General features: G+C 35.8%; 1 protein-coding gene across 1 annotated transcript in view; it reads left to right on the top strand.

Moving 5' to 3' along the window:
• The window catches only part of CNTNAP2 (contactin associated protein 2), a 2,391,149-nt gene that overhangs the window by 1,581,649 nt on the left and 783,860 nt on the right, over positions 1 to 25,640 (top strand). Inside the window, exon 13 of the mRNA XM_037835931.1 lies at positions 3,831 to 4,031. Coding sequence (XP_037691859.1) covers positions 3,831 to 4,031 — 201 coding nt within the window. The remainder of the gene's footprint in view (positions 1 to 3,830; positions 4,032 to 25,640) is intronic.

Raw genomic sequence — 25,640 nt, 5'->3', positions numbered from 1 at the left:
GTGATGCCTCCCCCATTGCATCTCTAACTTCATCCCCCCAGTACTCTCCTCTTTCTCTCACTGGCCTTCTTTCTAAACCCGAACCATGCCAAGAATATTCTAAAATAACATTTGCATTTGCTTTTCTTCTCTCTGGCATACTTTGCCCTAGATATTCACATGGTTTGCTGGATAACTTCCTTATTACCTTCTCAGAGAGACTTTCTTTGGTCTCCTCTGTATTTAAAATTGCAATCTCCCTTTACACTAAGTCTCAAAGTCATTGCATATCCCTCCCTTCCCTGATTTAGTATTTCTCTTCACCATTATCCCTTGCTAACTGTATATATATATATTATTTTTCCTTTCTTTTTTCACTCCTGTTTATTTGTTCTTCCCCACTAGAATAAAAATTTAAGCTCCCCAAATCTGTGAATCCTTTTTTCACTGTGGTACTCCTAATGCCTCACCATACCTGTCATATAGTAGAAACTCAATAATATTTAGAGAATGAATGAGTGGGCTATAAAGCGAATATAAAGAAGATATTGCACAGAGGTTTGATACTGAAATGTGTAAGGTGGGAGGGGTGGAAGTAAAGTTCAGAGCCAGGATTAAAATTTAGACATTCATTAACATTAATGTTTGTTTAATGTTTTTAAGTTATTGAAGTTTGAAGTTGTATAGAACAGGACCATAAATGTGTGAATGTTTTGCTTCTTTAAGTTACTGTTGGCCTTTGTGAACATTAGTTTGTGAAATCTTAGTTTAGGATCCTTTAAAGAAGAGGCCTGATTAGTATTCCATCATGAGTTAAAGAAAGAGTTCTGGAGGACTGCTGTAGGACAAGAATTCTGATGAGGATTTGTGGGGGGAAAAAGCATAAGCAGTGTCAGACAGATGAGAATTCTATGCCACAGGCTGATTGATAAATTTAACCTAATTAAATTAATGGATCTTTAATTAGGTGAAAGTAAATCTGCAGGTCTAGATATAAATGACAATCAGTTTGCTGTCAGAATTGTGTTAGAAAGTGACAGAATTACTAAAATATTTAGTATTTCTTTGCTGTTTCAGAGGAGCTAACAGAAGGTAGTTCCAATCAAGCCAAAGGTAAAATGGAAAAGTAATTATCCTTTAGAAAACACATAAATATAGGGGATACCATATTTGAACTTGCTTTAACTGACTTAAGAAGAGCAAGTTGGTAAGTATTTTAATATAGAGGCATATTTTTATAAATGAAGGGAAAGGAACTAAGAAGAGGAAGTGACTTGTCAAAAGCTTCTCAGGTTAGTTATGGCAGAGCCAGAACTTGAACCGAAATTATTTTAAATAGTTCCTGTGTCAGGTATTTTTGTTGAACTTATTTTTTTATATTTTTTGGATGCTGCCAATGTGCCGTTAATTGTACCAAAAAATGTGGGCACAGGGCTAGAAGCCATCCCTGCCTTAATGAATCTTACCTTCTAATTTGGGGAGACAGACATAAAGCAAGCAATTAAACTAGGTGATGTATCGGATAGAGATGAGTGCTACAGGTATAAACAAAGCAAGGAAGGGAAATGGAGAGTGGTTGTGGCATAGGTGGAAAGTGGCAAAGGAAAAGTTGACATTTGAACAAAGATCTGGAGAAGAAGGCATGGACCCTAAGGATATCTGAGGAAAGAAGGGTCTAGACAGAGGAATCAGCAAGTGCAGAGGCTCCAAGGTGGGACCATGCCTGGCATCTTTGATGAATGCAAGGTCAATGTGGCTGGAGCCGAGAGAGCAAGGGTGAGGTAGCAGAGCATCAGGGAATACAGATGAGTAGCCAGATCATAAAGGATGACCTTTGGCTATTTTAAGGCCTTGATTTCATTCTGCACAAGACTGGGTACCATGACAGGGCTTTAAAGAGAGTATCAGAATCTGACATATTTTAAAAGGCTTATTCTCACTTCTTGCTGAGAGTAAATATGGAGCTGGAAGGGTGGAAAGCAAAGACTGTTTAGAAGTTATTGTGGCAATCCAGGTGAAAAAAGATGGTGGCTTTAACTAGAGTAGTGGTGGGAGAGTGTCGGGTAGGGAATGGTCAGATTCTGAATGTATATTGAAGGTAACACAGACAGGATTCACTGCCAGATTGGATGATGAGTGTAGAAGAAAAAGAGGAAATAATGATGATTACAAAGTTTTTATCTCCAGCATGTAGAAGAATGGAGTTACCTTTTATTCATATAAGGGAAACTGTATGAGGGGCAAGTTCAAGGAGTCTCTTTTAATCTATAGGTGTCTCTCTCTCTTTTTCTCTCTTTGAATTTCTCTCTCTCCCCTTCACTTATCTGTTGAAAAAACTAGAAGGTTGGATTATAGTTTCCCACAGCATGGATTTTGCTGATTGCTTCCCTTTGGTGTCATTTAGCATGTTCCCCTTTCCCCTGTGTTTCCTGGAAATTGGTAGTTAATCTAAAAGCTTGGTCAAAATCATGTCTGATTTTTGTCTGCACTACTTCACATGTAGTGTTTCGTACTCCCTTCAGCAGGTGCGTCATCTCCGATTTCACTTTTGGTTCTATTAACAGTGATTGATAATCATTGTTTAGATCCTTCTCATTTGTTAGAAGTTACAAAATGATGATGCTCTAATTATATCGTTTAGTCTTCATTTATAATCTAGCATATTTCCATAAAGGGAATAGTCAGTTACCTGGGGTTACTTTACAGTTCATATAGGAATGGCAGAACAAATAACTTGATTCTTTGCTTTTGTTGACCAATATTAAAAATAATGAGATGGTTACCTAGCACTTTTCAAAGGTAATTTTTTTTTTCCTTGAATTAACTCATAGTTTAGAGATACTTGATGTGTTTTAATCCACTGCAGGAAATTCTTATGGATGTTCAAATTGCCCCTTCTTTAGCCAGTGGGAGTCTTTTCAATTTGGTCCTGAAGGTTTTTGAACAGCCCTCAGTCTTCAACAGCTTATTTGTTTCTGGTGCAACAATATATGCCAGGCTCATCTTGTACATTTCAAGCCGTGGAATTAGCCATTTCTCCACGGAGCCCAGTTTATTCTTAACGGAAAATGGCATTTAGTGACCACAATCTGGTGCCTCATTTTGAGGATTTTTCAATTGACAGTAGGAGAAATATATAATTTTTTAAATCATAACATTATCATGAGTTTATAGTGATGCTTCTAAATCAAATTCAGGAGAGATTTTATTTAACTGTATCTATCTTATAATTGCTTTTCTTTTATTTACACTGAAAATTCCAGGGTCCAAACATCAACATGATTACTCAAATTATCCCACATGGTAGAACATTTTATAACAAAGACAATGCAATACCTAATTTTGCCTGATAGGTCAGAGTGGAAAGAACATTTGTTGAAAACCTGAGGATGCACATTTTGACTAGAGCAAATAGCATGTACGAAGACAAAGAGGCTTGAAAAAGCATAGGTCATTTAGGAAAGAGCAAATATTGTTATCCTGAAGGAGTGATGGGCTGCAGAATTAGGAAAGAGTGAAAGCAAAATAGGCCTCATGTTCAATGCCAAGGACTCAACCATTGAGCAGCAACAGAGCATCAACAGGTTACACAAGCTGTTTTATTGTTGCTTTTGTTTTCAGGATGTATCCAGCATTTGTTTTTAATAAAAATATTGTTTCTTTTCTTTGTCCACATAGTAGAACAGGAGTCTGAGAAAAGGCCAGGGGTTACTTTAAGGATTGCCATCCATATCTCTAGTTCACAGCAGTTTAGTCAAAACACCAGATAAAGCATAGCTCAATTATTTTCTGACATTTGAAGAAACGTGCATGCTAATGACACATTGTCTTTGTTACTTTTCTCCCCACAGAGGACAAAGTGTGGACCGTAGTGTCTCATGACTTGCAGATGCAGACGACTGTGGTAGGCTACAACCCCGACAAGTACTCGGTGACACAGCTCATTTACAGTGCCTCCATGGACCAGATCAGCGCCATCACCAGCAGTGCTGAGTATTGTGAGCAGTATGTCTCCTATTTCTGCAAGATGTCGAGGCTGTTGAACACCCCAGGTAGGCTGGGAATGGAATGCTACTTTTAATTAGCATCTCAGCTGGTGCTTGGAATTACCTAAACAATCCAACAGGTGCAGATACAGTTTATTGTCTTATAGTCCAGTCTTCAATGTGCAGGCAGCTGCAAATAAGTGAAGTATAATAGCTTGCTTGTTTGCTAGTGAGTGAAGCTAAAAAAAAGTGTGATTTTTAAAATTACGTTGTTTTAAACTTACAATTTTTTTTAAAAATCATGTGCATATACGTGTGTGAGTGTTTCTGGCACTTAATTATCAGTAGTTGCTTTTGGGCAAAAGTTTATCAGAGCTCCTTGTGTACTTTCAAGTGATTCATTTTGAGTTCTTCAGTTGTGTTTAATGTAAAAGTGAAATCATTTTTAAGACTGCCTACAGGTAAATAGCCTACGTGAAGAATTTGTGGTCTGTATTCATTTGATTGTATCTGTCTCCAGAATTCTAACCTGAAGCTTTTTTTTCCATGAAGACTTACTTTTAATAATGCTTTATGGTGTGTTGGGAAGGGGAGAGCTGGGGTTGGGAGTGGGTGGGTGCATGCACATACATGTGTGTATAGTGTTAGTGGTATAGAGAAAAGAGACGTTCCAGAGGTAATATTGGAAAAATCTGTACTACAAAAAAGACCCATATGCTCTAGGCGACCTTGATAGTAATTCAAGATGATGACAGGCAGTAAACTAAAGTTCTTTGGTGTATAGTATAACATAATGGAAATAAGCATATACTTTGAGTCAGAGAAATATGGGTTCATACTCTGGCCCTGCCAGTCTCTAGGTGTGTTACTTTGGGGGAATTAATTGAACTTGTAAGTCTCAGTTTCCAGTGTCTCTTTTCAGTGAAACAGGGATCATAATGCCTATGTTAGAGTGTTTGTGAGAATTTAATGAGGCAATAAACTAGGCACTTACTATAGGGTCTGATATATTTAAGGACTTAATAAGTGGCAGATAGCACTTAATCTTAAGCACTTTTGGAAGTGGTATTTTGCTGTTAGAAGACCAGTGAGTGGGCTGTTTGATGTTTGAAATCAGTATTGTGTAGGAGCCAATGCTGCAGGAAATGGCTTGTAAGGCTTATAAGCCAACCAGTATACAATATTTTCAAGATTTGAGTGCCTTCTATGTGCAAAGCCTTGCGTGAGAATACAGATAAATGTAATCTAGGGACTCTAAGAATTAAAATCTGTGAACTATGAAAACCTCTGGTTCAGGCAATAAGAGTTTCTGTTGTTAGGAGAATGAAAAGATGATTGTGGCTGGATGGTGAGGGAATGCTCCATTAAAGAGAGAGAAACCCAGCGCCAGGCTAGTGAAAGAGGGTAAGCAAGTATGCAAGGGTCTAGAAGGCAAAATTTGAATGGTCCTTCAGATCATAATAAGAAGTGGTTGAGCAAAAGCAGACATTTCAAGAAAAGCTGTTAACTTGAAAACCACATGTGAAATGTAGTTAGAAGATAGGGGTGGGATGGGGTTGTGAAGGATGCTCAATGCTACGCCAAGGAGTTGGAATTTTATATTGAAGGCTGGTACTTCTCAAACTTCAGTGGGCATCAGAATAACCTGGAGAAATGATTAACACATATTGCTGAGCCCCATTCCCCAAGTTTGTGATTCTGTAGGTCTGGAGTGGGACTCATGAATTTACATTTCTGATGAGGTCCCGGGAGATGCTGATTTTCTGGTCTGGAGACTACATTTTGAGGACTGCTGCTGTGGACAATGAAAAACCTATAAGGTGTCTACAGCCCAACTACTTTCTATATTTTTCTATTTTCATCTTAGCTTAATCATAGCCTTTTGTCCTGGATCCTTTTCCCAGTGCGAAGGTCAACCAAGGATTAAAGAAAACCAAGGGCAATGGAAGCCATTAATGAGTCCCATCAGTTTGTCTGTAGTAAGAGTTTCATGAGTGAATGTTCCTTATTGGAACTCATTTCACAGGTTTCGGTCAATTAGTCTCCAATCTAGCGGGACTGGGGATGAGGACAAAGTGCTGGGCAGAAAACAACTTGGGACCATGAGCTTTATTCTTTATTTATTTTCTTCCTTTATTTAACTGGACTCCAAAGTCAACTTTTACTTTTGGAATTTTGCCCTAGTTGATAAGAAACATAATGTGGCTTCCAAATAATTTCAACTTATAGTTTGGGCATCAGGAGATGGAGGTTAGCAGTAGAAAGTTGGCATTTTGTGCTCAAGGTCTTGGGGCTCAGCTCCTTCCTCTTTCCTCATTGATACCCTCTGTCTTTCCCCCTCCCCCCAGCCACTAAGAAGCCCCACAATTTATCACTCTCCCTGTCAAATCTCAGGATGCCCAGAACATCAGGAGAAAAAGGATAAGCCTATTTTAAAACAATATGTTAGTTACATTTAAAATGATAAGCTAAACATACTTCTGTTTGACCTCCAGACACCTTTTCTGGTGAAGAACCTCTAAATTGAAAGCAAGGGTCAATGGTTAATCGTCACAATACGCTATTTTATTTGACTTTCCAGACATTAAGCTACTTAGTAGATTATTACCATACTTAATAAATTGTATTTTGAAAATTAATTTGTGTGCCTCTCACCTTTTTGAGCACTATATATATATATATATATGTATCAGAAATCTTACATTTACTTATGATCGTTACTTAATAAATGTTTGATGATCTGAATGAAATGAAAAATTTATAGCTTTAAGTATTACCTCATCCAACCTAAAGGCAGTTGCTTTTAAACATGAATATGCATTGGAATCTACAGGTTGCTTGTCAAAATGCTGATTCCAGGGCTCCACTCACAGAACTCTGATTTGATAGGATGTGGGTGGGGCCCAGAACATTTGCTTTTAGCAAACACCCACTGGTAATTCTGTGAACCATACATAGAGAAACACTGTCTTTAGTTTATGGCATGACGATATCTCATGTTGGAATCTGAGTTGTTAGTTGTTCATGAAGAAGAGTAAAGTGAATATTAGGGCTTGTCTGGCCCATTGAAATAAAATATTATGCATAATTACCTATTCCTAAACTTTTAATCCTTCCACATTGTTTAAGCCTTTTGATAGACCAGTCTCTAATTTTGGAACATAAATTTCAGTCTACTTTTTTGAGTCATTTTTTCACACTTCTAATTTTTATTTTTCAGGCTAACTGATCTGTAGAATAGTTGATGCAAAGAAATGGAGTGGTTGATATAGCATGTTTCTCAATTTTGTGTTCTGTGTGTCAAAATAAGAAAGAACACAATTTAATAAAAATCTTTAATTTGCTGTTTTAAGGAGTTAATATTTGTTGTAATTGGTTTTTTTTTTTTTTTTTTTCCTCCTTCATGGTAACAATTTTAAATATCCATTTACTTGTGCTTAACTAAGACTGAATTATATTGGAACTTCTGTAGCAGTACTTGTGACATCTGTTTGAATACAAAGTAAATTCATTATAGTCATTGCAATTGAAGTGAATATCAAATGAGTTTGTAATAGCTATGCACTTAAAATGTTATTCTTTATTATAAGTGCCTTACCCTCAGGAGTTCATTTGGGGCTGTATAGTTTCCAAAGATACATATAATAAAGAGTTGGTTTTGTATGCATATGGACCTTAATTTTATTTTGATAAATGTTTGGTTGCATTATACCATTAGATAACAAATACAGAATTACTCATTATTGGTTTTTCACAACTTTTACAAGGACAGAATATATGGCTTGCAATATTATGAGATCTCTTTTTTTGATTACTACAAAAGTGTATCAATTTTAAAGTCTGAAAGTTTAGTTCAATAATATTTTGCCATTTTTATGGTCATATCTGTTTTTGCAGTGTTAACTATTAATCACTTGTCCTTAATCAACTTTATAAAAATATAGAAACAAGAAAAATAAAAGTTTTTTAAATCACATGTAGAAGTTCCTGTTTGTAGTGAGGCATAACAATTAGAGAATGAACAAAATAGTTCTATCCAAAATGCATTAATGGTCATCCAAAACCAAGGGGATGTCAACATACTTTGTATTTATATTCCCAGCACTAATAATATAATAACTAAACTTCTAAAGGCAAAGACCATTTAAAAATGAAGTCTACATGTGAAATAAATACCTTGAGAACTGCAATTTGATAAATTAGAGAGAAAATTCCATTAGATCCCACTAGGCTAAAGTCTTAGTCAATAATCATAATGTTTTCAGATGGCCAAAATGTATCTCCATATTTGGATAAAACCTATTATCCTGCTTTAAAAATGCTTATTTATGTGGGGTGCACTATATTTTTGTAGGTATTTTACAAATCATATTGTACTTTCTTTTTGAGAATTTTCTGCTGAAGTATTTATTCCCTACATATATAACTATGTACTTAATTGCAGTGGTATAAAATTTATATGTTTCTTATTTTTCTGAATATATTCTGTGTTGGTGCTGGTGGCTACCAAGGTTTCATTTCTTTTAATTTCTCAATTTAGTATAATTCCCATAAATCATAGCTCTAGTTCATCTTTTGTTGAAAGAAGCATTATAAATTATCCATCCTTTTGGGTAGTTTACTATTAGATTTTCTATCTATTGAAAAGGAGTTATGGTCACAATTTTTACCTTTAAAGTAAGCCATGTAAAATTCAATATGCTTTGATGATACTAAACTGTGATTTAGTGGAATCCAAAAGACAAGAAAAGATGACTCTGGCATTGTAACTTATAACCTATTTATAGCAAAAATTTCTAAACTTTGCTGAAGTTTTCAAAAAGAAGTATATTTTCCAAGTTTGTGTTATACATTATAGGAGACCATGATGTTTAATTCTTGAGACAATGTAGATAGAAACATGGTTCAATTGCAACTGGGATTTATTGTGACTCATCACTATTTTAATAAAAAGATTAATCATTGTATCTAATTAATCATTGTATTAAATTATTGCATTAAAATTGGAGGATGCAATTAAATTGGACAAAGTAGATAGTAATAACTAAAAGGGAAAAGTTAGAAAATTAATTTTAGTAATATTCCATACCAGGCAACTAGGATATTCATCATGGTTACTATAGTTAAAAAGCAGAGGGTGGTAGCAGGGAGAATAGTTTAGAGGCTATTAGTAATATGGGGAGGTAGTGATGAAAGTCTCAACTAGAATAATGGCTGGAAGAATCAATCAACAAATATTTATTGAGTGTCTGCTGTGTATCAGGAATTGTGACATATAAGCTGAGATGTGAAGGATTGATGGTGTTATCTAAGAAAAATGAGAAAAAAAAAAAAAAATGAGAGAGGGAATTGTAGGTTAGAGATGCCAGTATGGGCAATGATTCTGAGATGGGGGTCAAGGAAGATAGTACTTTGAAGGAAATGAGACAGGCTGGAATGATTAGAAAAAAAGAACTTGAGGGTGAGAGAGGTGGGAAATGAGAGTGGAGACATCAAGGCAGGTTTTCTGTTTAATGTTGAGAATTCCATTTGAAAGGCAAAAGGGAATTCTGGCTGTTACGTGGAGAATGGAGTGGAGTGGAGAAAGGGCAGAGGTGGTGTCATGGCCCAAGAGGGTTTTTGTTGCCAAAACACTAAAGAAAGCACCAGACACGTTCTGAGACATGAGCCTTTATTATGGGGTTTACCGACAGGGTGGGCTGTTGAGTCACGTTGCCCTGAATTCAGGAGCTTCTCTGTATGGATTCAGGAGCTGCTCTGAATGGCCACGAGTTCAGAGCTCAATGTGGAAATAGTCCACACTTTGGGGGGTGCTGAATAAGCTGGTTATAAGGGCTCGACATTCCAGTGGGTATGAGAGCATTAGTGGGGAGCAGGGGTCATGCAACGTAGGGAAGGATTGATTGTAATCAATAGGGAGGAGAGGAGGGTTATAGGTTATCTTGTAGATAACAGTATCTCAGAGAGTCTCAGGGAGGAGGTAGTTTCGGGTATAGATTACATTTAGCACCTGATATTACAAGGAGAATAGGTCAAACCTTAACTGTCTTAGGTCAAGCAAACTGCTGTGTGCAGTCTTGAAGACACTTGGGGCCTGGGGCTCCCACAGGTGGTATAACAGACCAGCTGGCAGAATGTTGTAGAAGTACACATGAGACTGGATGACTGGATTAAGAGAAGAGGAAGCAGTTTAGATGGCAGAATCAACAGGATTTGAGATTACTTACTATGTGGGGTTAAAGAAGAGGGAACATTCAAGGCTGAGTCTTAAGTTTCTGACTTAAAAATTGGGGGAATGATTCTAAGGCTTACCTAAGATGGTTGCTTACTAAGGAAAATTTGGAGAGTTGACTTAGCTTTGATGTCTGACACGATGGAACTAGGAATGAAAAGCAGGCTTTCATTTTATCTATGATAACCAATAGGGTAAAAATTCTTTAAATTGTTACCACAAAAATAATTAATTTTCATTTTTCTTCATTGAAATTTCCCTAAAAGTACTTAACTATAATAAAGAAGTGGGGCTATCAGGATCCTGATGCTTTCCATTTCTTGTATTTGTATTGAAAGGTCAGAGAACATAGAGTCATGATTGATCAATCTTAGTTATTTAACAAAGAAAAAATTTCTTTCTTTCTTGTGTAAAGTCTTCTAAATGATGCTGTTGCATCTAAATGATCCTAGGTTGCTTTGATTTTATGGCTCCTGCATGGTAGCTGAGGCAAGGGATTGTAGGATAAGAGTTACCACTGGCAACTAAATATTTTGCCAGGAAGTGACACATGTTACTTCACATTTTATGTACCAAAGCAAGTTACATGCTTTGCAGTACCTAACTTTTGGGAATGGGAGGTGTGCCATCTTCCCATGCAACCAGTAGAGGTCAAATGGATGTCTATGAGCAGTTTTAATGTCTTCATAAAGTGATTCAGTGAGATAATGGGAGACACAAGAAAAGAATGTAGAAGGAAAGAAAACACTGATTTGAAAAAGTAACTGAAGAAGAGGAAGCATGTAATGAAAGGGACTGAAAAGTGATTATCAGAGCAGCGGGAAGAGAATCTGATTAGGAATGTCTTATGGTGGGGAAGCTAAAGGAGATGAGTGTTTAACAACAAACTAAATAAACAAAAATGAGAAAACTGATATGGGATCAATAATAGGAAACACCATAGAGAGGATGCCAGTCCCTGGCATTGGCTGTTGGGAGGCCATTGAAGTTTCATGTCAAAGGGGTCTGGTGGGTAGAGCCACTGAAGAATGAATGGGGAAAAGAAACAGCAAGTGAAAGTTTTCAAAAAGTTTGATGGTAAAAAGATGGGTAAATATAGGAGGGCTGCTTAAACAGAATGCAGAGCCAGAGGAAGTATTTGGGATTTTTTTATGTTTTTGATGATTAGGAGTTATGAGTAGTTTATAAATGGAGGAGAATGTAGTAGAGAGGATGAGGCTAAAGATTTAAAACAAATAAAAAGAAATATAATAGGTCCCAGAAGAGAAAAGAGAGTATAGGATTTGCCTTGGTAAATACAGGAATACCTCCTCTTTTCATTTCATTTTATTGACCAAATGTTATCCTAGATATTTTATTTCATTGAACTCTCAAATGAGAATTAATCATCTTCATTTTCCAAAGTAGAATTTATTATCTTCATTTTCAAAATAGGGCGCAGAGAGGTGAATAAATTCACACATCACTGTAGATATATGTGGGAAAGCTGGGATTCAAACACAGAAGAAGCTGTGAATTTATGGAGAGGTCAGATGTCCTGCCACCCAAAGTGAGGCTAGAACTAACCCCACAGGATCTATACCCACTACCATGGAAGAAAGTTTTCCCACTTGTCATTTGCTTTTTCTGTTCATAATTAGAAATATACTTTGCACGGTGGCCTCGGGTCAATTCTAATATTTCTGATTCATAAATAAATCTTAAGGGAAAATTTATTAAGGGTAACGTGACTTACTTCTACTAAAAGAATACTGTATTTCCAAGTTGCAGGCTTGAGCTTTGAGGTGAGAGTTTGAGGATCTTTATAATTTCATGAAGAATATTTTTATTTCTGCCATTTTATTTTGTCAGTGCGTATGTGTGTAGCTTAGTCTTTTTAATTTTTAAAATAATAGCCAATGAAAACTTTGTATAGCTATCCACTCACTCTGTAGATTTTCAAAATTATCTTTTTATGTCCTTCTGGTTAAGCTAGACCCAAACCTTTTGATTCCAAAAGGCCATGCCCAAATAAATACTTATTTTAAATGAAAGGGTTATAAAGAAAGCAGAAAATGCAAAACATACACGAAAATGGTGACTTTTAATTTTATTTCCCCTTGTAGCTATATGGCCATATGTTTTCTTAAGCTTTCAGACAGGGTAGCACTAAACAAAGATCAGCTATGAAAATTGTAGTGCTTCAAAAATGATATAAAGCTAAATTTTCTTTAGACTTTATGTTAGTGAACAGATTTCTCCTCATTTATGAGAAATATGAGTTTATAGGGTTGCATTTACACCAGTTAAACTTCAGTTTATTAAAAGACGATAAAACCAGTACATTTTTGTTTTCATTTTAGTTTACTTATATGTAAAAATGAAAAAAATGACTGATAATCAATTCTAATGATTAAAAAACTTGTGTTTAGAGTATTTTTCAAAATCCCATCGCTCCTTATTCTTCTACTCTGAAATAAAAGGGCAATCACAAAAAGTCCTCTAAAAAGATGGAATATATAAAACAATAATAATTTAATGTTTTTAAAATGTTAAAACAATATAATAAAATTTAAGGAGAAATTTAAATGGAAAAAAAATCACTAAAAGGGTACCATATTCCTTGATGAATATTTCTTTCTAGTTTTTGCTTTCATCCACCTTGTTTTCAGACAATTATACATATGCTAGTCTTATACTCTTTTCCTACCTGACATTAAATCATAGGTATTTTTTAGGTTTGTACATAACCTTTAAAATTATCCATTTTAGTGACATTATAAAATGACGATAAATGTAATTGTTCAGATTTTGTAAATTATGTTTAAAGATATCTCTCTTAAATAAGATGCTGAAGAAAGGAATCTTAGTTTTACTATAAACATTCCTTGGAAATTTCTAGAGTATTGTACAGAAACTGCTCTGTTATTCATTCAATAAGCATTTATTGAACATAAAATACTCTGCTAGGTGCTGTGAACATAAAATGCAGAAAAAAATAATACTTTTTAAATTGTTCCTACCTTAAAATATAGCTGGAAACTTTTTTATATTGAAATAAAGTAATTTTGTATAGGACTTTTATAAATAATGATGGGATTTTACTGGTACATCTTCAATAAAGGATTGAATAAATTTAAATTCATAATGTCTTTTAAAAAGCCTGGTATATGTGTTCTGCAAGATATAGTTTCCCCCTCCCCTGTTTGCAAAGGACACATCAGAAGGGAAGAGCAGGAGTAATTTGGGGAGGCTTAGGAATGGGAGGTGATAGGAGTTTAGGATTCTGTTGGCCAGTGTATTAGTCATGGTTCAACCAGAGATACAGAACCAAGAAGAGATATATATTAGCAAATTTATCGCAAAGCATTGCCCAAAATTAGGACAAGCTTGTCAGACAGAAGTTCTCAGGCATGAGCTGAAGCTGCTATCCACTGGTGGAATGTCTTCTTTTGGGAAGTCCCACTTCTGCTTTTGAGGCCTTTCAACTGATTTACTTTAGGATAATCTCCCTTATTATGGACTTGAGCAAAATCTACAACATACCTTCACAGCAGCACCTAGATTAGTGTTTGATTGATTAACTAGAGTCTATAGCCTAGGCAAGTTGACCCATCCAACTAACTCCCACAATAGCCAAGTTAGTCCTGTTCTCTGGGAACTCAGCTCCTGGGAACTCAGGAAGGGCCTGTTACGGTTAATTCAGACCCTAGTCTCAGACCAAGCAATCTGGATAAGTTGAGAATTTCCCAAATCATCAAATGCTGATTCTTTTTTGCTTAACTATTCAGTCCTCAATTTATCTCTTTCTTCTTACATTTTGCTATAAGCAGCAAGAAAAAACAAAAAACAAAAAAACAGTCTCTACCTTCGACACTTTGCTTGGAAATACCCTCAGCTGAATATCCAAATTAATTGCGTACAAGTCCCACTTTCAATTCAACACTGGGACACAATTCAGCCAAGTTTTCTGCTACTTTATAATATAGATTGCCTTTCCTCTAGTTTACAATAACACATTCATCATGTCCTTCTAGAACCTCACCAGAAGCACCTACAACATCCATATTTCTACCAATACGCTCTTCAAAGTAATCTAGACTTTTTCTATCAAGTGCCTCAAAATTCCTCCAGCCTTTACCCATAACCCAACTCCAAAGCCAGTTTCACATTTTTTTAGGTATCTGTTAAAGCAACGCTCCACTTTCTGGTCCCAAAAACTGTCTTAGTTTTCGAGGGCTGCTATGATAAATATCCAAGATCAGTTGGTTTAAACAACAAAAATGTAATGTCTCACAGTTTGGGAGGCTAGAAGTCCAAAATCAAGGTGTTGGCAACCCGTGGTTTCTCTGAAGTCTATAGTGTTCTCGTGGTGGCTTGCCAGCAATCCATAACTCAAATTCTGCATCTGTCACCCAGTCATCTGTCCACTTCTGTCTCTTACTCCTACTGTGCCTGATTTCCTCTGCTTGTAATGGTTCCAGTCTTATTGGACTAAGGCCCACCTTGATTTAGCTTGACCTCATCTTAAAAGGATCTTTGAAGATCCTATTAACAAATGAGTTCACATCCACAGGACAGGGGGTGAGGACTTGAACATGTCTTTTTGGGGATATGACTCAATCCACAACAGAAAGAAAGAAGAAAAAGAAAGAAATGGAACATCCAACAGGCTAATTGTTTGGGAAATATGCAGAAAATTTTTAAATTTCTTCTATGCTGCTGCATTAATATGTACTTTCAGCATAATTAAAAATGACGACTGAAGCATTTTTGTTAAGCAATAGGCCAAAAAAAAAAAAAAAAGACATTTAAAAGAGCTGCAATAGCTTTTCCTTGAAATCCTACCATTTTATTTAATTATTTTCTCAAAATCCCCTATTTGGCCCTCTTGCTATATTAAAAAGTATGGTTTAGATGACAAATTATTTAGGAACCATATTGAAAACATTTGATGTGAAAGAAATAAAACATACCTACCTTTCTATAAAGCACTTGACTTTTATGTTTTTAATATCAAGGTATTTCAACTAGAACATGTGAATTGTATTTTGATGAAATAGAAAAATGTTACAAAAGGTTATCCACTTCTTTTCAGATGAAAGGTATAAAAACAATACGTTGTTTTCATATTTTGATCTTTTAAGAGGACGCTCTTATATCTAAGCAGAACACAGGTGACATATCCAGTGTTGCATTCTTACCTTACTAATTTGCTATTGATAGATTTCTCAGAGGTCCTATTAGAATAAGGAAAAGCAGAGGTCACCAGGGCTGCCAAGTGGGTGGGCAGTGCCTGAGGGACAGGCACTAAGGTCAGTAGCACGGACATATATTTCAACCATCGGAGATGTAGGGATTTATTCTTCTTGAGTAGGAAATTGTTTCCCATTAAAGGAATAAAATAACTCAGCTCAGTCTTGTAGGTGAAAGTCAGAGAGGACGGAAGAGTTGGTACCAGGTAAGGAAATGAAGAGGGTAACAGGAGGAAGGAGAAATGAATATGTAAGCTGAGAGAAAGAGGCCCTAGTCAGGAGAGGAAGGCCCAGAAAGGACCTGGGAAAGTACCTAGAACAAACAGCCCACTCTGCAGTTGTGTCCAGCCAGACTGTTGATTATATTTAGTATTTCCAATGTTAAAATCAATTAATCTTTCTTATTAGAAAGCAGTCATTTAAACCTATCTAGAAACCAAAACTTATTCATTTTGTGTCTATTTCTAAACATCAAAATGGTGATGTGATCAAGGCAACAAAATTAAAAGGATCAGTACTATGAAATAGACATTCAAATCTAGAAAAAGAAGCTTAATACATAATCACGAATAGACCGAGGTTTCAGCTCTATTAACCACAGTTATGAGTCTGCATAATGAGAATTGGTGGAATAATTTATAGGATTCTAATGTAAAAATAGAAATATTAATGAAATAATATCAACCAAAGCAGGGAGGTAAATAGCTTTTGCATATAAGTCTCATAGACTTCCACAAATGACTTGCATTTTGGAATAACTAGGCATATATTATCCAAACTAGTAAAAGAGAGCAAAAAAATGAATTAATATTGTAGATGATTTAAAATGCATATTTGACTTTGGAATGGTTTTAAATATTTTTTAGATGTGGGTATAACCTATGTCTTAGTTTGCCTGAGTTGTTATCACAAATGCCACAAACTGGCTTTGGCTGCAACAACAGGAACTTATTGGTTCATGGTTTCAGAAAACAAAGATATCAGCAAGGCTGCTTTCTCCCCAAAGACTGTAGCATTTTTGTGCTGGCTGCTGCCAATTCTTGGGGTTCCTTGGCTTCTCTGTCTGACTCTAGTCACATAGCTATGTCTTCTTTCTCCCTTCGTGACTCCCATTTCTCCAGTAATACAGATTAAGGCCCACTCTGGTTCAGTTTGCCACAACTTAACTAAAAATAATATCTTCAAAAGGTCCTATTTACAATGGGTTCATGCTATAGGGACACAGATTAAGATTAAGAACATGTGTTTGTTGGGGTCCATAATCCAACCTACCACAATCAATTTCTAAAAGTGCACTCTAAACATTATAATGAAGTTACAAGATGATCAATGGCAATGACTTCCTTGCTCCTTCTATCCCTGAGTGATTAATTCTTTTTTACAATAATAATCATAATTTTATTATTAACAAATATAGTAACAATATTACAAAAAATCCCCATGAATGCTAACATCAGCATTTTTGCATCCTTCTCTCACCTGCCAAACTACTCCCTCTGCACCAAAACCAAGACACAAAAACCCAACTGGCGAAATCTGTAGGGGTGCCATGGCTGAAACTGGAGCAGTTATATCCTCTCTGTGTGACTTTGGCACCTTGGGGGCCAAGAGAGACGTTGTGGCTTGACATATTTAAGCCAGGCTCTGAGATCCTGTTCCTCTGCTATGTAATCTGAGTAATTTAATCTTTCAGATCTAATCTCTTACAGAATCCTAAATCCATTATCTCTTAAATATTGCACCATGGGCAATTTATTCTTATTCTTTATTCCAATCTGAGAATAGATACTGTTCAGACTTAGCAAAGCACCTACCTCCGCCATAAAACACATGCATATCCACACACATATCTACCGGTATATGAAGTCACCCACTGGGGTATATACATATCCCTGTGTGTGTTTTAAATACACAAATGCACACACACACACACACACACACATGCCCTCCATGTTCCAAAAAAGAACTACCCAAGTACAATTCCTCTACTCAAACAGTCCCTTGAATGAGAAATTGGTTAGTTCTGATGGACTTTCACACTATGTGCAACAGGCTTCTTGAAAGTAACAATACACAGAGCTTATCTGAAATGCAAACAAATCAAATTACTTAGATGAAATAGGTGTTTGCTGTTAAATTTGAAAACAACATTTGTGGGGAGAATAATCAGGCTGGATATAACTAAAAGTTAACTGTAATTTACCAGATTTGTTAACTACAAGTGAATTCAAGATTACAAGTGACAGAGGTGGAAAAAAATTAAACCAAAAATGTAGCATAATATTGAACAGCCGAGACTGGAGAATTTTAAACCAGAACAGATTCAATGGGGAGGGGCTGACTTTGGGCAAATATGGGAGATAAAGTCTAAGGTAAAATGTACTAAATGCGAATAAGAAATGAAGTAGATAAAAATATTGTAGAAATACATAAACTTTTCTTAAAATGGGTGTTCTACTACCACTCAACCTTGCTCTTATCCTATTTTGAGTATCACCTCAAGATGGGGCCAATGCAACTCAGGTAATTAGTTCAGAAAATTTTTTTTTAAGCATGAAAGGTCTTAGAAGGAGAAATATAATTGGGGTTTTACATGAAGGAGAAAAGTCTACAAAAAGAAGTCTTTGAGAAAATAAAAATAATATTGAACTGCAGTAGATATTCCATTTTTAATGAGAGAGCTGAAAAACAAAGAAATTGGACTTCAGTTATATTAGAAAGCATTTAGTAGAGATTTCATCTGAAGCAAGTTCTTAGGATAGTGTAGATGAAATACTTGCCTATGCATAAGGTTTAGAAGTTTCAAAAAAGAAAAGTAGCTTGGCTTGCTGGGTCAAATTCTGGTGGCTGAAATTGTATCATGTGGAGAAGTCTTGAAGGCTGTCTCTCAAGATACCTGACATTACCTTAATGAATTTTCTGTGATTCAAAGTCAGATCCTTTGATAGAATTTGATTTATCAGCACTCTCTGGTTTGATCTCTAATGTAATCACAGTTCTAAGAGATTGAGATCTATAATCAAAATGCCATTATATTAATTTAAAATGAGAGCAGTAACTACTGAAGGGAAAGGATGGTCTGGCCAGCACATTTTCTCTCTGTAGGCGAGGTACATGGATACTGAATGCCAGATTATAAACCAGGACACCAGTTTATTCCTTTCTAATGAAAAATGTAACACTAAGGGGACTGGACATCTCTGGTCTCTGCCTGCCCAAGTTTCTCTCTGTAGGGCTACCATTTGGGAAGCCAAATTAGAATCAGATGCTTCCTTCTTGAGCCTGGAATCAGAACAAGAGGAGCAAATTATATGATTTTGAGAGTTAAAGGTATCTTTGGATCATGGAATTCTCTCCCCTACCCTGTGGTTGGATACATACCAAGTTCACCTTGGTCACCATCCTTTCCCCTCTATATCAGCCTATCTATCCAGTTTCCTTCTGACTCCATCCTTTCTGTTGTTTTTCTTTGTTTTAGCTCGTTAATACATTCATTCAGGTTACAATGGAGTCTTGCTGGCTCAGGAGCCATTTAGTGTCTTTGTGGTAATGTTGTTCCAGCCTTCTCATTAGGTGTTCATATTTTAGTTTAACTCAAAGAGCACAATCTTATTTTTAATCTCTTCAGGGAAGCCCCCTATACTCCAACAATGACAATCTAGAACAACAGAGATGATTTCTTAATGTTCTTTCCAATCCTATCTTTCTGTAGGGTGGGGGGGTTTCTAATGCTATATTATTGCACCCAGAAAACTGCATGTCCTTTCCAAAGAAGAGGAAAAACAAAGAAAAGGAAAAACTGGTTAGTCTTAGAAGATATGGCCTACATATAACTAAATTCTTAATCTTTTCTCAGTTCTGAAAGGGGGAAGGTGATGATTGAGATGTTTGTATTCATGGCCAGGAAGCTTGAATTTTGGTTCCCCATGGGGTTCAAGTGGAATATGCAGATATAGCACTTTATTTCCTAATAGATTTTATAAGTATTTTGATCATTTTCTTCATAGGAGAGTTTTCCATTTGAAATTGAATGTGAAGATGAAGAAACACTTCCTCAGCAAAAAAATCTTATAGCGTGTTAAACCATTTACTCTCTGAAAGCTTTTGTGACAACAAATGCTACCAAGACAGAGAAACCATTGGGGTGAAAAAAACACCTTATTATCTATCTGTATGCTATTGCTGAAGAGGCTAAAGGCAAGCCACGTGAATGTTGCATGGAACTCTACCAGAAAGCTAGTTTTTCACAGTATTAATCATATGGTAACATAAAACAGAAGAAATACAAATACAATGACTAGCAAGTAACACGATTAACTTGTAGCCAGATATATTAAATTTGTTTTAAATTGACAGCATATTTACCCCTGGAAAAGAGAAGGAGAGAACAGAATGGATTTTATGTTAAAGAGCTCCTGAAACCTAACATGATGTTGCCTAATGAGGTGATGTAATGTAAAGCATCACTTTATGCTAGATTTGCATAATGCCTTTTTCCCCTAAGAGATTGCTATGAAAGAATAACAAAGAAACTGAAATGAGGTGGAAAACAAAATAACAAAACAGGAATATTTTCTCAGTGTTTACAAATAATGGTAATTTCCAATCGTCTGATTCATTAGTTCTCCTGAGAAGCCACCTAGAAATCCTCAGAATGTAAAGTGATACTTACATTAATTAATACATTGGGATTTAAAATTCTTTATAACTATGCCATGTGGATAAAAAATCTCCATATCTTTTTATGAGTCAGTGGCAGTTTGAATTATGCCTAGTCGCTCAGGACCTGACAAATGTCTACAAACAAAACTTATTTATGTACAAACTGTCGTGTTTAATAAGGCCAACACTTAACAAGATTGTTCAAAGTCTGTCTTTCATGTTTTATTCCCCTCATTTTGCATCTTTTTCCTTTTTAATGAAGAACTTTTTTTCGTTAGGTACCTCAGGAAAAAGTTTTGGTGCTTTTGAGTTACTCAATTACCCAGGGCCTAAATATTTTTTCCCTATGCTACTCCCTTACCAATTTCATTTGAGACCTAGTGCTTGTATTATCTTGCTTTAAAATCCTCCTTTCTCAAACAGGGAACACTCTTTTGCCAGATATTTTTAATTTTTGCTTGATTAAATTTTAGGATAAAAGTTTTCAGCCTCTCCATCACTTCATATGTATTGTTTTGAATTCCAACCCTCCATATTCAGTTTTGGAAGTATTCATTTATTTATTCACTCTCTGAACCAATGTTTATCAGCCATCTACTCTCTTTAAGACACTAAACTAATTTCTGTGGGAAGTTAAAAAATGAATTAAGACCTGGTTCCTTAAGGCAGTGATCTCCTAGAGGAGTTTTAAACAGCTTTTGCTTAGGGAGAAGTAGGAGGTAGAGAATAGTGAGCCTCTGAATCATATTGGCCCTAATGGTATTTCACTGAGGTCCTCATTGAGGGAGGCCTGAGGCAGATGGAGCAGCCTACTTCTCCCCTGGTGGCACTCGTTTATACCCACCCTCCCAAAAAACATTAAGACCTAAGTATTTATACCCAAACGTCTGCCTTCAAGGGTCTGGCTAGTCTGTTTGTGGTTATTAGAAATCCATTATAAACCATTTTCCTGGTAATGTACTTATCTATCCTATACCCCCCTTCCTTTTCTATGCCCTTCCTCCTCTCCCAGCCACATCACCAACATAAGGCTCCAGTTAACCCAGCCAGTAACTTCTGTAGCTGCACTGCTTTCCTTTCCTTTGTCTCAAGATTCCTAATGCTTCTAATTGCATATTTGATGTAATTTTTGGGGAAAACAATGGCATTTTGTTTGTATAGCTCCTCCTTACTAACATTTTTGCATTGTAATTTTAAGCGATATGTTTTTCTCTCTGGAAACAGATTTTCAGTTAATGAAGTGTTTGACCCAATTCACTAGCGGTCAGCTCCCCACTCTGAGCCATAATCCCTGCTGTCTAAGGCAGCCGCACTGAATTTTACTAGTAGTGTGCTACTGATAGACTTTAGAAAAAATTCCTCTGCTCTTATCTTCCAAATTTGACTGTTTGTTCCATGATTGATTCTTGATATGAGTTGGTAGTCTAATCTTGATATGACCCTCTAGTCTACCAGCCTACAATATGACTTGGCTCTACCAAACTAGAAAGTTTGACTTTTATCTCAGTCACCAAACCCATTTGCTCTTCGCATCTGTGTCACTAATAGCAAGGCCCTCAAGTATCAAGGCCCTCTCTTGGAATGGTCCTCTCTTGAAGTGTTCCATCTCTTGAAGTGGTCCATCATCCTAGACCCAGGATATACTGCCAACCAGTGTCTTAGTTTTGATGTTCTTGTAGGTTTGCAAGAAAGTCAATTCTTCCTTGGAAAAGTCAATACCGATTTTCCAACTTATTTCCTATGATACCCAGATGATACATGTATTAATCAAATATTCCCCCTCCCCTAATCTGATTTGTATAATGTGAATGTACTGTCTGGAACTTTGCACAAGAAGTATTCCACCTGCCCCTGGAAAGGACCCCTTGTCCCTTCCAAACCAAGTTCCAGATTCTGCATCTCCAGCACACCCTGAAGAATAAAGTCTCAGTGTTTTCAGGAGTCATTTAGCCCACTGATGCAATGGCACAATCTCTACATCTGCTCCCGATTCAAGAAGCTGATTAATGGTGCAATGATGCTCTTGGCAAGAGTAAGAGTAGGAAATAAGATTAAGGTGCGGAGGTTAGGCAGGAAATTCAAATAAAACTACTTTGGAAATGTAGCTAAACAAGATATAATTATCTAACTTATAATTATACCAGAACATCAAGACTACCATCCCTAAAGGCTTCTTTTTGCAAAGAGAAAAGTGATACCATCAAGTATCTTTGTATTCTTTGTATGGGTGCAAGTGAGTAATGAACACTTCTTACCTTAAGAGTGGCCTCCTCACAATTGGCTGTAGGAACTCCTATTGGCACTAACTCACTAGCTTGATAATATATTATTTCTATTTATTCCATTCCTTTGGGTTAGTGCAAGTATTAGAGGAACAAAAAAAAAAAAAAAGTTCTGGAACCTTTCAGTAACATCTCCATAGGCTAGTTATTAGACACCACCATCTGATCATCTAACACTACCTAGCAAATTAACATAACCAAGGAAAGCCAACAAATTAGACTGATTTGGACATGACTTCAACCATTCTTGGTGTATTATTATTTTAGTTCTTAAAAATTTTATACATATTTTAATTTGTAGACCAGAGAACATCAGGTCTAAAATGTGACTTTTGCCCTATGCAATTCTGTGAGTAGCTCTGGAATTACAACATTGATAGAAGAGGGTAAATGGAATCCCTTGGTTTAAGGAATGGACTGTGGAGAGAGAGTGATACAATACAGGAAAGGGTTTATGGCTTCCATTTAGGTAAGAAACAAGGTTGAATACGATGGAAGATCTAGTCCATTATTTCCCTCTGAACTATAATGGACAGCTTGGTTGCTGCAAGCCAAATGGCCAGGGCTTCCTGCCTGTAGGAGACGGTTTTCAGTCATAGTTCCCTGGTGAACTGATACCCTTGGATTACGAGGTGCACACAGTTTGCAATAATAACCCAAGAGCAGTTTAACTTTCAAAACCCTTTATTTCTAAATGTGGAATTGTTCATTTGCTTATTCATTTATTTATTCATCAAGCCCACAACTCATTTATTCTTTGTGCCAACGTTTACTGAATACCTACTCTCTGTAAGTCACTATACTACGTTCTGTGAAGGACAAAAATCAAGTCCAGTCTTCACTGGGGTGATTATCTTTTATCTGATGGATCAAAGTACTTTTGTCAAAAAACAAGAATAGGAGTTATTTGCTTTCTTCAAACCATACAGTTGTACTGTTCAGTTGCTAAAAGTCTACCTAGAAAGAAACAATTTTGAAAGTGATGAATGGATAAGACCATATTTTTGTTAAATTTCCCTTCCATACACAAAGCAAGGAAGGAAAATAATATTTATTTAGTAGCTACTATTTACTAGGCAACTTCACATTATTACCTTTTGTTATCTGTGTTATTGTTCAAAGAATGTTATGAGGTAGGTATTTTTATTCATATTATATGGATGAAAAAAATGAGATTCTGGAGGTTTTTTAACATGCTAGTTTTCCTCAGATAATAACTAACAAAATCAATATGCAAATCCACATTTGGACTCTAAAACCCACACTTTCTTTTGGACACCACACTTTTTACCTGTCTGAGTCATCTCGTTCTAAGGTTTACCTATGATGTTTGCTTTGATAAAAAAAAAATAAAAGCTGAAGCGTCATTTGTCATTTAGCTTTACTGTGTGAAGTGATGGCACTAGAAATGTAAAAGCAGGTTTGCATTTCCATCTGTGATGACACCAAAAATAAATAAATAAATAAAGTTTTCATTTTTTTTCTTCACCGAAGGGAGCACCTGGTAATTAATGTAAAAAGAAAGAATCAGGACCATAAACTTTCCATTCTTTGTATTTGTATTAAAAGGTCAGAGAATATATAGTCAACACCAACAGATTAAATTGTTCAATCTTGTTACTAAGAATTAAGAGAAGGTCAGTTAAAAATAAAACCAGTTTAACATTAGGTAATTTTTAATAGTTAAAGACTAGCAGGCTTAACATTTTATCACTTTTATGTTTTATATTATTACATAATTCACAATTACCAAAAACAATTACATAATAATTTTATATTCTCTCAGAACAAAAACTGCCTGCTTATAAGTGTATAGAAGTAGTTCCTAATGGGCATTACATAAGATCTTTACAATATTTTTATTAGTACATATCTCAAAGATTCCCACTAATCAACTTAATGATTAGTTTCTCTTTGATGTAATTCCAACAGAGCTCTGATTTTACTTGTCCAAAAAAAATCCTAGAGCTATTTATCTTCTCTTTAAACATTTGGGGACTATTTTTGTTTAGAGGTATAACAACATCAAAAAAGTCTGATATTCTGCTTAGAGATACAATCTGGTGGGACAAAATTTCTTGTTCCATCTTATTCTTTCTCACTCAATGTAGTGGTGATTTCTCAACATTTTCTAGTATTTATAATTGTCAAATAATGGTGTTCTGGTTTGCTAATGCTGCCTTCATGCAAAATACCAGAAAATGTACTGGCTTTTATAAAGGGGGTTTATTTGGTTATAAATTTCCAGTCTGAAGGCGTATAAAAATGTCCAAATTTAGTCACCAACACAAGTATACCTTCACTAAGGAAGACCAATGGTGTCCAGAAAACCTCTGGGAAGGCACGTGGCTGGCATCTGCTAATCCCTGGTTGTGTTCCAGCTCCTCTCTCAGCTCCTGTGCTTTCTTCAAAATGTTGCTCTTGGGACATTTTGTCTTCTCTTAACTTCGCTGGAGCAAACACTGGGGCTAGCACCCCCAAAGTGTCAGCAAAATTCTGCCTTCAGCGGCTGTCTCCAAAATGTCTCTCCAAAATGGCACTCTCAGCTGTTCTGAGGTCCTTCTGTTTGTGAGCTCTTTTATAGGACTCCAGTGATTAAATCAAGACCCACCCTGAATGGGTGGGGCCACATCTCCATGGAAATAACCCAATCAAATGTTTCACTCACAGTTGATTGAGTCACATCTCCATGGAAACACTCAATCAAAGAATTCCAAGCTAATCAACACTGATATGTCTGCCCCCACAAGATTGCATCAAAGAATATGGCTTTTGGCAGGACATAATATATCCAAACTAGCATAAATGGTAAAACTGTGAAATTGAGTCAAATTTTAGTTTTCATTTTATACTTTAAATTGTCATCCCTATTGTTAGTTTCAATTACCTCATTATTTCCTCCATACTGTTTTTCTAAGTAAACTGTCTATGGGATTTAAGAAGTTTTCATTTTATTAAACAATATAAGTGTTTCAATTTCCATAATTGTCATTATAAAACCCTACTTATTTTTAAGTGAGTTTGACTAAGTGAGAACCTTAAATTTCCATTAAATATATTTCTTGTCAAGCAATAATGCTAAGTGAATTCAGGATATCTGCCAGCATGGAGGAGAGAATTTTTCCATTTGGATATTTAGCTAGTTTAGCTGTGCTAGGACAGAGAAAGGGTGTTTTTTTTTTATTTATTTATTTTATTTTTTTGTCTCAGGCTAATATGAAGAGAAAGGTGTTCCCTCTTGGCCCAAATTACATTTCACCTGCTT

This window comes from Choloepus didactylus, chromosome 5 (genome assembly GCF_015220235.1).
Source record: "Choloepus didactylus isolate mChoDid1 chromosome 5, mChoDid1.pri, whole genome shotgun sequence".
Lineage (NCBI taxonomy): Eukaryota > Metazoa > Chordata > Mammalia > Pilosa > Megalonychidae > Choloepus > Choloepus didactylus.
This window is presented reverse-complemented; position numbering and strand designations above follow the sequence as displayed.